The 17,527-nt window shown below is 43.4% G+C and overlaps 1 protein-coding gene across 2 annotated transcripts in view; it reads right to left on the reverse strand.

Moving 5' to 3' along the window:
- Positions 1 to 11,343, reverse strand: part of LOC138510500 (zinc finger protein 514-like) — a 255,115-nt gene extending 243,772 nt beyond the window's left edge. For both annotated transcript variants that reach the window (XM_069626195.1, XM_069626194.1), the window contains exon 1: positions 11,154 to 11,343. In XM_069626195.1, coding sequence (XP_069482296.1) covers positions 11,154 to 11,177 — 24 coding nt within the window. In that variant the 5' untranslated portion in view covers positions 11,178 to 11,343. The remainder of the gene's footprint in view (positions 1 to 11,153) is intronic.
- Positions 11,344 to 17,527: the final 6,184 nt, after the last annotated feature.

Consider the following 17,527-nt stretch of genomic DNA (forward strand, 5'->3'; position numbering starts at 1 on the left):
GCAGAGTTGCACAGTGCCTACAAAACTAAAGGTTAATATCCAGGGATCCCGGGATCCTAGATACAGTCCAGGGGGTTTCATATGGATTTTTGTGTTCCCGATATTTTCATTTATTTTTTATTTAAATGCACCAAACACCCTCCCCAATATATTATAGGACTGGTGTAATTTTATATACTAACTCCAGCCCTACAATTAGGGATGTAACGGTATTACGGTATACCGTTAAAGATACCGTGAACCACTTAATTGAACAATAATAACCGTCACATTGTTTATACCGGTATACCGTTCATACCGTTAAGTGTGATTTTCAATCTGATTTGGAAAGGCTGCAGTAAGCAAGTTCTGCGCAGTCTTGGTCTTGCACTGTTGGATGTGCCGTCTGACAAGTAGTTTCAGTTTGAGCAGTTTTTAATGCCATTCCATAAACCACACGTGCCTGACACAAAATCAACATGTTAGCAATAGGAAGAATAAATACAGTGCCAAGAAAGAAAGGGGTTTACTTTTTTTTTTAAAGCGCTCACACAGCCCCAGGGCATCGAGGCGCTGTTAAAGAAATTGGTTTTGTTTATTTAGTTGCGTAATTGTTTTTGTCTTAGTTGCGTATTTATAACGCGCTTAAACACCCACAGCTTTCTAAGCGCGGACCGAGGGATCGAACCTGTGTTGCTTCGTGTCGTCTTGCTTCCAAGGCACGAACGTTGCCGCTGAGCTATCCTCCCGGGACTATGGGTTGGCGGCTTTGGGGTTTATATATTTATAATGGATAATGTTTTCTAAACATATGACAATGGCGGATTTCCCTGGTTCTATCATTGAATTTACATATAATAAGTCACACTGCGAAATTTAATCATCTCTGTGGGTATTCCCTGCTGCCATACCAAAGGGTAACATGTCCGTGATTACTGAACACCTTTTGGCCCAGAAGTAAACTAAAGGCTGTAACGTAAAGAGAGAGTGCGTGTGCGTGTGTGTGTGTATGCACACAAGCGTATACTACCATCAGACTCCATTGATCTGTGGCATGCAGATTATCAATATGGCAACATGTTCATCTTCACCAGTAGCCAGTGGGGGAGCTAAAAGCCTAAATGACCACTTAAGAAAAGCTATTCAGTTTGCTTTGCCAGTCGCAGCAGGGCTTTCCCCCCCCCCCTCCTCTCCACACGTGTGTTTGTGTTTGGTGCAAGCAAGGGGTGGCATTTCAGTGGAAAGTATGTTGAAAAGCCCAATTCTGGCCCTGGGTGCCTGGTTTTGTTTGCGATGATAAATCTGACAATTTATGACTTTTTAGAAAATATTTGTTAAGATTAGTCAACTCCACCTGCTATACCGCGATAACCATGATATACCGTCATTTGGCAAGAAGGTTATTGTACCGTCATAAAACTAATACCGTGACACCCCTACCTACAATATTTGGGGAAAGTGTTGGATAGTGCATTTAAATAAAATAATGAAAATATCGACAGCACTGTAGTTATTTTTTCATTCGTTATAAAGACTGCATAACATATTTTTATCAGCTACCCGTTCAAACAAGGCTACCGAGGCCTATTATGTTCAGCGAAGAGAATCAATGCTTGTTAGACGCAGAAATAAGAGAACTGGGGGTGGACGAAAGCCATTGTTCAGACTGGAGACTGGTTCATAAGCAATATGTTCCTGGTGAAAGGCAAGCATAAGCTGAGGCCGGTGATCAACCTCAGAGACTTGAACGGCTTCATAGTCTACAGATACCTCAAAATGGAGGGTATCCACCTCACAAGGGACATACTGCAGCAGGGAGACTGGCTTCCCAGGACAGACCTCAGAGACAGGTATCTAATGGTACCCAATGTGGCAATACACCAGAAATATCTGCATTTTCTCTGGAATGCAGAGACATACAAGTTCACGTGCCTGCCGTTCGGGCTGGCTTCAGCGCTGTGGTGCTTCACCAAACTGTTGAAACCTGTGGTAAGCCACTAAGAGAACGAGGTATTCATCTGATTATATGCCTGGACAACATATGTCTAATGTGCCAGGGCAGGGACCTGTCTCAGGACCACGTGCCTTTAACAACCAGCCTGCTATAACAGATGGGCTTCCTAGTGAATTGGGAGAAATCTCAACTATACCTGGAACAAGCGATGGAGTTTCTAGGTTTCGTGGTAGACACAAACTAGGGAACTCTCAGTTTACTGTTGGACAAGGTGAACATGATCTAAAAAGATAACAAGACCACCTTGAAGAAGGAAATTATATGTTATGGGAATTAGTCAGACTGGTGGGGCGTTAGGCGTCATCAATCCCGGCCCACTTCATTACAGAGCCGTGCAGAGGCTGAAGATCTGCCACCTCAGGAAAGGTCTGCAGTACGAACAATAGATTCTGATCTCATAGGAATCGAGAGTGAAGTTGGAGTGGTGGTTCCAACATATTGAAACCTGGAATCGGAGAGCAACATTTGGTTCATTCCCACAGCCGATGGGGCTGTGGAGACCGTTGCAGAGACATGCCGAAGGGGGGCAGGTGATCGGGTCAGGAACTCAATCGACACATCAACTGCTTAGAGTTACTAGTAGAGTCCACTGCAGTGAAATGCTGGACCCAGGAGAGAGCCCGCTGTTGTGTACTCCTCAAAATGGACAGCGTGTACGCAGTTAGGTATACCAACCATCTGGGTGGAAGGAGGTCCAGAATATTGGCAGGGCTAGCGAAGGACTTTTGGCATTTGTCTCTACAGAGAAACATCTCTGCGACACCAGAGTATCTTCCGTGAGTGCAGAACAAAGTTGTAGACTAGAATTCCAGATACCTCAGAGAGTCAGCTGGATGTTGAGGTATTCTGGAAATTAATGAAACGATAGGGCCCATGTCGGACAGACTTGTTCACTTCGAGGTTCAACATACAGTTGCCTTGTTTCTTCAGCTGGAGACAGGATCCGGAAGCGACAGATGTGTTTCTCTAGTCCTCAGGGTCAGAGAGGATCCCTTCGCGCCATTCCCAATGATACTGAGGACACAGGCACAAGCAAAGAAGCAGAAGGCAGCGCTGGTGTCGATAATACCAGATTGGAGGGGACAGGCGTGGTTTCCCAGTCTGTTTGAGATGGCTTTCGACAAGCTGATAAGTCTTCCGAAACAGGAGTAGATTGTTTTGTTGGGGCGCACTGGGAACAGACACCCATTGGTGCAGGAGGGCAAACTCAACATGATGGCATGGGCAATTTCTGGGGATCCCGGGTTAGGCCGGGACTTTCGGGACGAGCTGAACGCATCATCGAAGTATCATGGCCCCAAGGGACAAGGAAGGTTTATAGATCAGCATGGACACAGTGTCATAGCTGATGTCTGGAGAGGAGCGTGCATTCCACTAGAAGAGATGTGGTGCACATAGTGAACTACCTAGTGCAATTGGCAGCACAAGGGAAAGCTTATAGGACAATAAACACAGCACGATCAGCGATATTAATGGGGCACCCGCGGGCCGAAGGGCTTACAGTAGGAGAGCACCCATTGATATGCAGGTTGCTAAGGGGTGTAAAATTGCTAAGGCCTCCAACTCCGAAGTACACGCAATTATGGGATGTCAGTGAATTGCTGAGGCTGTTTACAGGCTACCTTCGCCCCTGGCATTGCTAACTTATACATGGCACAATATGAGAAAATCAACATCTTCTCAGACGAGAATTCTTTTCTACCAAACATCGGCCTCCAATGGAATGGATCATTGACAGAACTACAGAGTTTCCACCAACGTAACCCACACATCAACTTCACGATGCAATGGAACTACCACCAGATTGACTATCTTGATCTTCACATATACAAGACAGGGGAACACCTAAAGACTGAATTATACCGGAAACTCACAGATCTCAACAGTTTATTGCATTTCCAGAGCTACCATCCGCAGGGCCTGAAGTACAATCTGCCATATGGTCAATGTTTACGGATTCGGAGGAATTGCACTGAAGTAGACAGGTTCAAAAAAACATGCAGAAGATTTGCAGACGAGGCTATCAGAAAGGGGATACCCTCGTAAGGCCATTAGAGATGCAAGGAAAAGGGCTACACACACCCCGAGAGAGGTTTGTCTAGAAACCAAGCCCAAAAAGGAACTTGAAAGGCTGGTCTGTGTCACCACTTTCAGTCCATTAAGTAACATACTACAGAAGACCATCAAAAAGAATTGGCATCTGGTAAAACAAGCAGGGACAATGAGCAACGTCCTGTGTTTCGCCTTCAAAAGGAACAAGAATCTGAAAGACTCTTGTACACACGTTTCGAGAACCAGCCCCACGAGTCAACAACACCCTGGGGAACCTTCCCCCTGTTCTAGAGCATTACAAGTGTGGGAAATGCATTGCATGCGCCCTTACGCTACAGAAAAAAGTCTTTGAACACAGAAATATCAAGTGGACAATGAAGGATCACACCGATTGCAACACTAAAGGCATCATTTACATCATACAATGCCTTTGTGGCCTCCTCTATGTAGGCAAGACCATCCGCCCGATCAAAATGCGCATATCAGAGCATCGATCTTACATTAGGAACAAGATCCCCAATAAACCTTTGGTAGATCACTTCATGAAGAAAAACCACAAGGATACAGACCTAAGATGGTTTGTTATCCAAAAAGTGACACCCACCATAAGACGGGGTGATCTCAATAAGACCCTAACCCAATTAGAACAGAGATGGGTCCACAAACTAGACACTGTACAGTCAGGCCTCAATATCTGTCGAATGGAAATCCTTCCTTTAGTGAACTAAATTGATCTCGCTAGGAGATATGGTCTTCCACAAAGTATTCGCACACTACTAGGTCCGAATGAGAATGTAAGAACATGTACCACTAGATGGGGCTTTCTCTGTAAATGAGATTCCGCAGATGTTGTACATTTTACTGAGATACCCTCCATGACTATAGGAGATAGCTCTTTTTCATTTTCACATATGTAGGTTTGTATAAGAACAATATGCAACTGATCATTCGAATACAGAGACCACGTGTAAGCAGATACATTTAGGACTTTCAGCATGTATGGTCTTCAACAAAGTATTTACGTGTTACCAGATTCTGAGGTGAATGTAATACAATGTATCACCAGCTGGACATTTGTAATGGGAACCCCCGTTTGTGTATTGCTTGCTGAGACACCCATCTATGACTTAAGGAGATAGCTCTTCTTTGATTAGCTGATGCTGTATCCAATAAGAATCATATGCAAACGTCTTTTGTTCAGTGAGTTATGTGGAAGCCAATACATCTATTACATTTATTCGCATACTACCCCCTGGGACACGCGCACTTCTTTTCTCACTATCTCAGACACTCAGCGCTTGGCGGATAGACAAAGGCTCTATCTATATATAGAGCACAGTCGCATACACATGCCATTCACTTGCATGCGTGTCTCTGGCAGTGTGCCGTTCCGTCCCGAGCTATCGGGACGTACATTTTACATTTTTTACTTCAGCTGCTAATTGGCACAACACAATTGTGTGATGCCATAGAGTGGATGCCGGACTGTTACCATGGCAACAGCCGTACACAACCCCTTTAAAATTCACCACATTTATGGACATCAGCTTCTTTCTTACTATAATTATTTAAATTGTGCATTGTGGCACTCGTTAGGCATTTCTGTCGTGGTGTACTGCACTGGAAACCGCTCCAATATGGCCGCCGTGATAAATCAGTTTGTGACCTAGCAACGGCGTCCGTAACGCTGCAGTACTCTGCCATCCATCGGAGTAGGAGCTTACAGTCAAGAACGCTCTGCTTATCCCGAGATACTAACAGGATTCCTGGGCATTCCAATCCTCTCAGGTACACAGGCAGTAGAGTACCCTTACAGGTACATTGCGATCTGTGTTTTTACTAACAGATCGTCGTATTGGGCTGCTACTTACATTAGCTCCAACCTTCTCGACTGACTTTGTGCTCTATTTAAGGCACGTTTTCTCCTGGATCCAGTCCAGTTACAAATGAAGTGATTGTATCCTCAGCGTTATCCAAATCTAGGTAAGCGCGCTTATGCTTGATCATTCTTGACATTTCATACTGCACAATACGTGCCCCCCTCCACCCCAAACATTTTTTTTTTACATGAAATAGGAGACAATACTCAGCCCTCCTACTCTTATTTTCCTTTCGCCAATAGTAGTCCATTCCAACCCTCACGGATGGGACATTGCCGTTCCCATTGTTACATCTGTGGCCTAATTAATACCCCACAGGTAAGCCGTGTCCACTAACCACACGTGAGACACTGAGTAATTTGTTCACTGTTAAAATGATGTATCCTCAGCACTCCCCTTACTGAATCTCATTCAATTTTTCAGCACATTCTGCACATCCTGACAACACTGTCTTCACCGTCCTGACGAAGGCCGTAAGAAATTTGTGGCACACTTAGCCCCCATAGACGGCTGAAACACCCTGGTGTAGACTAATCTCTTTTCCAACCACAGTGTCACCATTGTTCTTTCACTGTATTGTACTGAAATACGTTCTGTATATTTGTTTCATTTGTTTACGTGATTCGACCCCTGTCGGTAGGTATCGACAGTAGCTATTTGCATTTTGTTGACTGTATAGACGTATGTGCAAGTAATTTCACTTGTTTTTTGTTGTATTGTGCAAATCTATATTGCCTCACCCTGTAAACCATGATGTTCAGCATTATACCTAAAACAATATTGAAGTAGATACTGCAAAATATGAAAACCAGTATACAAAACATTTAGGTGTGGTACTCGATTATGTGCGAATGGTGATCGAACACTAAGGGGGTATGCTTGTCACATTGATCCGTTCACCTGTATCTTTGTTCATGTTTACAGGATGGCCTGACAATACCGAACTATCTAGAAAAAAGCCCTTGCAGCCAAGGTGACAATTCCTTTATGTCTCATATCGTGCAAGAGTGTCAGATGTGAGAGCGTTGGAGATTACCAGAAAGACAGTATCACCAACAGGGGTAACGTTCACAGTCACGAAAATAACAAAGACAGGTTTGAGGACATTATCATATGATGCTTTCCCAGTCCAACCTAAGCTTTGCCCAGTGAGATCTCCGACGGCTTATGAGAATATGACATAGATCTTAGACCTTCAGGGGTGACACAGTTACTCATTGCGTTGTGTAAGCCCTTTGGGGCAGTAGACCCGGCTACCCTAGCGAGATGGGTGATGCAACAGGCAGGGATTGACATGGAAATCTATGGTGCGCATTCAGTGAGAGGGCAATGGCCTTATAGCGCACCACATAGGAACACGGCTGGAAAATAGTCTGAGGGTGGCCAATTGGTTGAATGAGTAGACATTAAAAAGATGTTTATTTCAAGCCGACTGAGCGGATTACGATGTTAGTGGTAGGTAATCTTTGAACAAGCATAATCCGAGCCTCTGCCATGACATAGAATTCAGATTTTCAACACTAACATCATAGAAAGTCATAATTCTATTAAAGATACGGAGGCAAGGGATAATCCCACCCTAACAACCGTGAATGTATTGATTATTGTATGCAATGGGGATTTACAAATTCTGTAATGTGATGATTTGACACCATTGCCCACCCGGATTAGACCAGTTTATTAAAAAATAGTTTATTTTGTAGGCACAAATGCAGACAACAAGCTGGCAGGTTCTTGAGGTAGTGTGCAGAAGACAAGCTTCAGTTGGGGTCAACCGTTGGAGGGCAAAGATTAAGGATTTATGACCAGTGAAAGAAAGAGGAAGAAGTCATCGAGTTTCACATTTTAAGGACTTGTTTATAGCATGGGATTGGTTAAAGGAAGTCACGTGTATGCACACCAATCATTGCATGGACTACCAAAGACGCAAACATGTTGGGATGTGTAGTTTATTAGCTTTGTTATATTATCTTGTTTCATTTATTTATGCTGCTTAAGGAAGTAACGTTTAGAGAAGCATAATCCTTTGCCTCTGTGTCTTTAAAAGAAGTGACATTCTATACAGTAAGTGTTGAAAATCTGAATTATGATCCGCGAAGACCTTCCATGTGCCCATAAATAAGTCTCCATGTTTGGTTTTGGCTATTAGGTGGTCGCTATATGCCAAAGCATTAGACTACAGCTATGGAGAAACGGAATTTAAGGAGGGACACAACACTTGTAGGTTTTAGATTATTTACCCACCCACTGACTGTCCATAGCTATGTTAATCTATATGGCCATTCCCACCCACTTCCTGCCCTTCCCTGCCAAAAGCACATCCTCCTGGGATCTCTTATAGCTAGCTTTATCAAGTGTTATTATCAAACATTGTGCTCAAAGTGCCAGCCAGTGTTTTCAAAGCAGATAGTTCACTTAATTTGAGTTGTAAACGGTAAATGAATTACCGGTATAATAAAAATGGCTTAACCAGGGACTGCTTTCAAACACTCGATTTATAAGCGCTATACTTGTACTTCACTGAAGTCCTGTTAAAAACAAGCATTGCCAAAGCCAACCATTTTGGCTTGTGTATAAGTATTAGGCGTGTTAAAATGTGTCCCGCATCCGCTCCCGCACCTGCTTTCCTGATTCCTTGGCCCAAGAGGGCCGGCGTACTGGGACTCGTGGAGGCCACTCCCCCAACCTCCTCAACCGCTGCATCCCGATCCCCTGATAAACTGCGCCTGTCCTGCCCTTTCTCCCCTATACTGACTGCACTAAATTGTGTCAATCTCTGCCCCTTGTGGCCCGACTCATTAACTTGGGAGTAGCTGAATCCATCTGACATTATGGAGGGGCTTGGCTTCCCCTGCCCCCACGAAGTCCTGTTTTGCTTGCCCAGCCAAAACGAAAGATATTAACTGTGAGATGGAAACTGCTGGTGCCTCTCTCTGTAACAGGCCCCAACGCCGACAACCCTAATGCAGCACCATGTATGCTTACGGCTGAAGCATATTTGCTTATTAAGGAGATTAATCAATTTCTTGGGGGTAATCAGGATGTTACAGGGGGAAACGGGATAATGGATATCGAGATGAACAACCCCACCAATGACAATAAACTGGCTAGTAATGGTGAAAGAAAGGCCACCCATAGTTCATCAAGGGAGGCATCTAGTAACCCATTGCATAACCCAGCTGATAAAGCCCAGTAAAGCCAGGTCTGAGGTCCAATCCAGCTTCCAGGTTGGGGGGAGGAGGGGCATAATTTGAGTACGGCACTTGCAGGGGGCCATGAGCAAATCAATCCCTCTTACAGTCCTGTAACCCCCCAACAGCTCCATTGTAACTAAGATCCAGGGGTCTCCCAACAATGATATTGCTTACGACATTGACTTAGACACTGCTCTATTCCACCACCTGCCCCCAATTAAATTTAATATGGCTGGAACCAGCACAGACCAAATTGCAGTACCCGCTATCCAGCTAAAGAAATTACAGGGAGAGGGAAGTCGTCATCCATGACCAGCTCTCCAATTGTCAAAAGAGATCTTATAGTTGAGGAGAGGGTCGGCAGACCCAGAATGAGCTTCTGCTGTGCAACAACTCCCCCTGTACCTTTATCTCACCTAGAATGCCCCCCTTCCCTGCCAACCTCCAAGGTGAAGAGGGACCTCTAAAGGGAATGGGATGTAGCTGTAACCTTGTCTTAACTGAACTGGCAGCTATAGAAAAGCTGCTTTTCCTCATCCTTGATGACCAAGGAAAGGAACTGTAGCAAGGGGGCACCAACCCACAATAGATGTCAGCACTGGGGTCCCCCTGCCCCAACCAAAGTCACCAGAAGTGAAAGACAGCTATAACTTGAAGACCAACCCAAATTTGATCCACCAACCCAGCAGAAACATAGGTGTGCCTGACCGGAGGCCCTCAACATCTTCCCACATGGACTTTGGTGTTCCAACTCTAAGGATCACCCATACTACCTTAAGGCCACTACACGAAGCAGCAAGTGGGCATGCCTACCAGGGTCCCAGAGCCACACATACTGGTAGAGGCAGCACTGGAAAGTTGGGACATAGCGATCCCAACTTAGTTTAGAATGGGATCAATTTTAGTGCCTGTAGTCTGCAGTCTGTGTATGGCATGTCACAGGAAAATATGATGGGGGCACGGAACGGGGGCCAGGTATTCTTGCACAAAGTCCCTAAAAGGTCCCCTGACCGCATAGGGTCTAGGGATTTGCCCATTAATAAGTGCTTCCATTGGTTCCGAGAGGTGCGCGGATGCTGGTCCCTGATTCGAAATGACGGCATAAACTGCGTAAGACTTCATTATGACAGGGGCTCCATGTAGGATTATATATGCATAGAACTGAGGAAGCAAAGAGTTGCTAATGGTATAATGGGCATTGCCACAAGACTCCACCAATCAGCCCATAGTAGGATTGAAATCAGTGCTATTCCCCATCAAAATAGCCTTCACGCCTCGCAACCCAGGCCACAACACTCCCCGCTCTCAAGAGCCAACGCGATCTCATTGGGGAGAAGGTTTTGTGCACTAAAAGAAAGAAGAGGAAAGCTTGATTCATCTGCTTATTGATTACAATGTACCTGTTATAAGGGACAAATATATTAGAAATAGTCCTAGGGCTGGAGTTATTCCTGTCCCAGCTCAGAAAGAATGGCCCGTAAACCTGAACTATTTCAAAAATGTATGTCTTATGTGACATGTACTTTGATGGCCGAATAAAGTTAAGATGATGATGATGGTATTAGGCATTTGCCAGGCTCTGCTATTAGATGCCCAGATAATCACACCATTTTGCAGCTGCTACCATTTACGGCCAGTTAATACCACTACAGCAATGCCCTACAAATGCAATTCGCATCTCTACACAAAAGGCAAAATTGTTGGCATGGCCAATGCTAGTTTTCTTTAGCCTGTGTGAGATCCTAGGGGGACGCCTATTCCGTATCCAGGACTCTGCATGAAAAGAGGATTTATGTTTCCAATTTGTCAAAGTCATTAGATGTCTTGCTGTTATACTCTCAGCTGAGCCTTGCGAGGTGAGTTCCAGGCCTGTTTACAGGCATTCCTCTTAAGCATAAGGGCTGAACCGGACATACTTCCTTGGGGGTGAGGTTACTGACCAAATCACGAGATTTGTATTGCTGATGGCAACATTTTCAATGCACTGTTGTGTGCGAACACCAATACGCGAATCCTTCACGTGAAATTACTCACCCTATCTCCATCCTGCGGGGGCATTTCTCTTCCAATTCCTCCCGTAACTGTCCAGGGCAGGGAGATGTTTCCAATCTGTAATAGAACAGAGAGGGGTGGGGAGCAATTTGGAGACACAATAGCCCTGTCCTCCCCTCTCAACACTCCAGCATATAGGAAGAAGACAAACACAACTTCCTCCTTACTCCACCTATCACCGAGCTTCAAGAGCTGATGCAGCGTCGAAATTGGACTGCGCAGGCCCAGAAAGAAATACCACTTTTAGAGCATGCCCGGTGTGCGAACCTAAACACTACCTCTTGAGGGCCTGATTCTGAGCTCGCTGTAAAATAAGAAGTGTCCTTTCGTGATGGAATGACACTTTCTTCTATTTAAATTATAGGCACATAGTATAAGAAAAGTGTCGTTATATCACAGAATGACACTTTATTAATTTACTTTCTTGAAGACGGTCATTTCTGTAACGCCAGCCTTTTTCTTCTGTAGAACAACCAGTTTCCAATGTGTAAACATCCACAACAAAGCACACACGTGAACATACAACAACCAAACGTAAAGTATTATTTTTCTAACAGCATATTCAAATCATACAGCACGATAGATCAGTGTCTTCATTTGGTGGATGCTCGGTGTTTAAGTTATAAAAAGAGTTCTGCGCATGTTCAGTATGTGCATCACAGACTGGTCCTCGACCCGGCAGAAACAAGATTCTAATAGGCTGGATGTGGGTGCCTGGGGCGTTGAACCTCACTATTTACCCGTTGTTGGGTTACGGTTCAGGGCCTGAATTTACACATGCAAAATAAATATACACATATATATTATATCAATATATTCGGAATCGAGAGGTATATATGCACCATCAATATTCAAATAAGGAGAATGAAGTCGTGTGTAAATAGCAACTCACAGGAAACCCGCACAACGTTGCTGGAAGTGACGTAACATGAAGATTTTTTTGTTATGGTTTTCAGCAGATAGGTTCTTGTGTTAACGACTTGATGTTTATAGAGAGCTTTGTTCCGAAGTGCTGAAATGTGCAAGCATACAGGTGGCAATTTCGACACTTTCAAGTTCCAGAATGTTGTGGGTGTGTGGTCATAGGGCTGGTCTTGAAACTGGGGGGGGTCCGAATCATGTCCAGGGGGCCCCAGTCTCTTAGAAAATTAAGATGGCTGTTTTGAATATAAAAAAGGATGACAGTAATAGAATATATAAACAGTAGAACATGTGCTTATATTTTGAAGAGCCTGGGGCCCCTCTGGGCATTGTTTGGGCCTCCTAGTGGGGACGGTTGTGGGTGGCCCTCTATGGACATCCAGTGGGCCCCCAGAGCTTACATGCCAACCCTCCCGATTTAGGCGGGAGACTCACGACTTTTTGTGAAAAAATATAGCTATTTTTCACATTCTCCTGCCTAAAATACTTCTAGCCCCAATGCGTCCCTATGGGAAAATGTGCAACTCCCGATTTCTCTGATGAAATCTCCCACCCAGGTGAGTTGGAATGTTGGCATGTCTGCCAGAGTGCTACGGGCACCAGCACTCAACAGGCCCAGAAAATCCTATCGGTAGGAAAATCTGACAGGAATTGTAATGTCATTTTTTGCTACCCATCAGAAAATCCTACCGATAGGAAAATCTGACGCGGTAGGAAAATCTGACAGGAATTGTAATGTCATTTTTTGCTACCAGTCAGAAAATCCTACCGATAGGAAAATCTGATACAGTAGGAAAATCTTTTTAGCTATCTAACTGGTTGCCATGAGAAAATACAATTTACTCTAGAAATTGGCAATCCACAGATTCACTTTCTTGATGTGAATATTAGGAGAATGAACAACACATTTGTCACTGAAATGTACAGAAAACCAACAGACGCGAATAGTACTTTCACCCATCGCATCTAAAACAGAACCTACCCTATAGAAAATGCCTAAGAGCTAAAAGGGTCACATCTGACGCAACCCAATTGGCACGAGAATTTGACAACATGAGAGCACGATTCAAGACAAGAGGCTTTCCAGAGTATAGACAAAACACAGCCATTGAACGTACTACATCTCTTGAAAGGAAAGAACTATTGAAGGAAAAGACTAAAAAAGAAAATACAAGATTAATTCACACCCTCAAATTCTCGAGTCAGAGTTTCCAAATCAAAAAAATAATTCAGAAAAATTGGGACATCATCAAATCGGATACTAATCTCAACAAACTCTTCCCCGAACCCCCCATGCTAGCCTTCAAAAGAGGTAAAAACTTCAGAGATTCTTTGATTAAAGCTAAAAATCTGAAAAGTCAACAACAAACCTATTTGGCCAAACCTAAGCATGGAACATTCGCCTGTTTAAACTGTCAACATTGTTCGAACATTTTGAAAGGCGATCACATTCGACACCCCAATAGTGGTAAACAATCCCACTGAAAGACTTCGCCACATGTGAGAGTGAAAATCTGATTTACGCCCTGAAATGTCCCTGTGGCAAATACTATGTAGGTAAGACCTTGAGAAAAATCAAAGAGAGACTCACAGAGCACAAATCGAACATAAGAACATGCAACCAAAAATCTCCAGTCTTTAGACACTTCAACGAAAATAGACACACCATTTCTCAAATCAGATGGGTTGTATTGGAAATTATGAAACAGTTACCAAGAGGAGGTGACCTTTCTAAACGACTTGCACAGCGTGAATTATATTGGATTCATAGACCTGACTCATTGGCCCCACTTGGGATCAATGAAGATTTCTATATGGGTCCCTTTTTGTAATCCCATTTAGGGCTGCTATGAATACTATTATCTCTGATTAGTAACAATGCAGCCCCCAACATGCCATATAACAGATAACTAAAACTTGTAAACAAAACTGTTATTTAGGCCAGACGTCGAGGTTCTATTCTCCTTTTCTGAATATGTTATTAAGTTTATTAGTTTCCTCCAATTAGTATTTTATCAGAATGTGAGCTCCCAATGAGACAGCTTCATTGATTAAGAGGTACTTTTTACAGTACCCTGACAATTACCTGTAATTATGGTTTTACATCTCCTGTTTCCTTACACTTTTTTTACACTGTTATTTCTTTTATTGAAAATCCTTGACTAAGGCCTCACATCTATGTATAAACCCTTGTTTTTAAACAAACAGAGAAGAGAGTGGGCACCACCATGTATTCAAAAATGTTCAGAATATTCAAGTAAAAATCAAATGTTTAAAAAAAGAATATACATCCAATTGAAAAGGAGCTGGCTGTGACAAGTCTGGAGACACCCGGACTTATAATTGCAACACAAGCTGGAGACCAAGTAATATAAACCCTTGTTTTTATCCTTTATTAATATGTTCTTTCATTGAGTGACTTTATGATCCCTCACAAACAGAACCATCTACTTTCTTATCATGACTGCCAGCTATTGTTTATGAGGTTTATTTATCATTATCCTTTTACTTTATTATCCTTTTTTCCGGGTAATCATCTTACCAGGATCTCTCTACCTTGTTATTATCTTTTTTTATTTTTGGGTTTTAGCTATTTATTTATCTATTTTACTCTATTACACTTGTACGCCCTCTAGTCCTCGGGAGAGTGCATTATGCTTTCTTGGGCACACAGCAATTTCCATATCTAGTACATGCGCTATGTTCACAGTGCCAGGTAGAGGCACTTTGTCTTATGACTTTTGTCAATGACAACCCACACACGTTGGTCTAACCTTCTTGCATCTTCTTGCTACATTCTGCATCTACTGATCGATATCCTGGTTATTCTCCATAATTTCGGATGATATATCACAATGCACATGCGCATGATGACATCACGATTTTTCCAACGCACAGCGTAACGTCACGCGTTCCTGACGTCCGATTTGAGGGCATCAGTTGCAAGTATTTAAGGACTGCATACACCATCATTGGTAGCGAGTCCGCGAGAGGGAGAGCATCTTCTTCTCTTCACTGCCATCATCTACTTACCTGTAAGTATACTCAACCTCCCTGACTGTCACCGGTCCTACTCTTTCATCCTTGCATTTTGCTGAATCTAGTTTCTGGACATTTCACAGGTACGCCTGAGAATCGTCTGCTTTTCTTGCTGGCCACTTCTACTTGGACACTATGAAATTCCCCATAGGAGTCTTTTACATGTGGAGATGATACTGTCTTTATTGACTATCTTCAACCATTTACGAACTAGTAGATGGTAAATTATCACTTTACCTAGCTTTAATCTATCTTACTTACATTTAAGATCCTTTTTTCCTGATTATTTCTTAGTATTTTTGTACCCTTTTTTTTCTCTCTACCTAAACAGACTTCATTCTATAAGGGCTACACTACACATCTCGTTTATTGAGGGGACTCTTCTGTTTGTGCAGCTTTTCTCCTTGTGATGAACAGCCAGCTATTCATGACTAATGGATATATTTCCATAGGTAATTTATTTTTCAATACAGAAATGACATTATGTATATCAACGAAGAGTACATATGAGATCTAAATGTTCTTTGGTATGATGTGTTTAACTTATGTCCACTTATAAGGTTGCTGAACTTTTTTGTGAATTGTGTATAGGTGATTGGTTCATATAATATTTTGTTTCTCTTGAAAGCATAAAACTTATTTAGATAATTGGGACTAATATGTACTTGCTTTAATATTATGTTTTCCACATTTCCTTGTGAAAAATGTATGCAAATTGCCCCTGAAGAAGTGAATTCTTTCACGAAACGCGTTGGGCTTCTAATAAATTATTTGATTTGTTCTAAAAATACTGAACTGTGTTAATGTGTATTGATATGCATTACTAAGTAAATCATCTAACTTTTGTGCATGTTAATTCTAAACATAAGACCACCACTTAACAATTTATTAAACATAAGAAAAATCAGGACTCCTTAGAGAGCCACCTACAGAGTGCAGAGGACACGAGTTCCCACGTTTGGGAACTTGAGCTATTGTGTACATATTTGCAACCCATATGCCAGGGTTGTTACTTATCTCCTTCGCACCTTTAAATCAACTAATTTCCATTGTACAATTCTAAAAACTACTCTTGTGTATAAATCAGGAGTGCAGTTTGATTTGTTCTTGTTTGGCGGTAGGAAAATCTGACAGGAATTGTAATGTCATTTTTTGATACCCGTCAGGAAATCCTACCGACAGCAGGAATTGGGCAAGCCACCCAGGGGTAGGAAAAAATGACGGGGTAGGAAAATCTGACAGCCTGACCTGTCATTTTTTCCTACCCGTCAGAAAATCCTACCGAGAGCAAGCATTGGGCAACCCACCCAGGATAGGAAAAAGTGACGGGGTAGGAAAATCTGCCAGCCTGACCTGTCATTTTTTCCTACCCGTCAGAAAATCCTACCGAGAGCAAGCATTGGGCAACCCACCCAAGGGTAGGAAAAAGTGACGGGGTAGGAAAATCTGACAGCCTGACCTGTCATTTTTTCCTGCCCGTCAGAAAATCCTACCGAGAGCAGGCATTGGGCAAGCCACCCAGGGGTAGTAAAAAGTGACCGGGTAGGAAAATCTGACAGCCTGACATGTAATATTTTCCTACCTGTCAAAAAATCCTACCGAGAGCAGGCATTGGGCAACCCACCCAGGGGTAGGAAAAATTGACGGGGTTGGAAAATCTGACAGCCTGACCTGTCATTTTTTCCTGCCCGTCAGAAAATCCTACCGAGAGCTGGCATTGGGCAAGCCAACCAGGGGTAGTAAAAAGTGACCGGGTAGGAAAATCTGACAGCCTGACCTGTCATTTTTTCCTACCCATCAGAAAATCATACAAAGAGCAGGCATTGGACAACTCACCCGGGGGTAGGAAAAAGTGACGGGGTAGGAAAATCTGACACTCTGTCATGTCGTTTTTTGCTACCCGTCAGAAAATCCTACCAAGAGCACTTTTTGACCGTGTACAAGGAAAGTGGGGGTACATTTCAACGGCTAGGTACTAGGCACTGCATAATACTGTCACAAAGGTCGGTGATGTCCTCTTCGTCGGACGAAAAGACAGATTCTCCCCCTTCCCCCAACTCCTCACCTTCCACTTTCCTCTGGGGTTTCCCTTCCTTGCTTCTTGGAGGCTTCTCCTTTTTTTTGTGCAGGTAAGGACGCCCTCGATAGGATGCCACCGTGCCACTAAAAATAGGGGCACGGGGGTTATCCCACCGGGAGCGCCACTCAGGGGAAGAAAGCCAGGAGGCACAAAAAAACCCTAGAAGGTGTCCTTCTTGTAGGATAAGCGAAGATGATAGAGTGCGCTGGAGGAAGATCGGTAATGGGAGAGCAATCCAGTGGGCAGGCACGGGTCTGGTAGACAGCAGGTCAATAAAGTACCAGGGATAGGCAAAGGCAGTCCGGTAAGCAGGCAA

This window comes from Ambystoma mexicanum, chromosome 6p (assembly GCF_040938575.1).
Source record: "Ambystoma mexicanum isolate Mex_15411 chromosome 6p, UKY_AmexF1_1, whole genome shotgun sequence".
NCBI lineage: Eukaryota > Metazoa > Chordata > Amphibia > Caudata > Ambystomatidae > Ambystoma > Ambystoma mexicanum.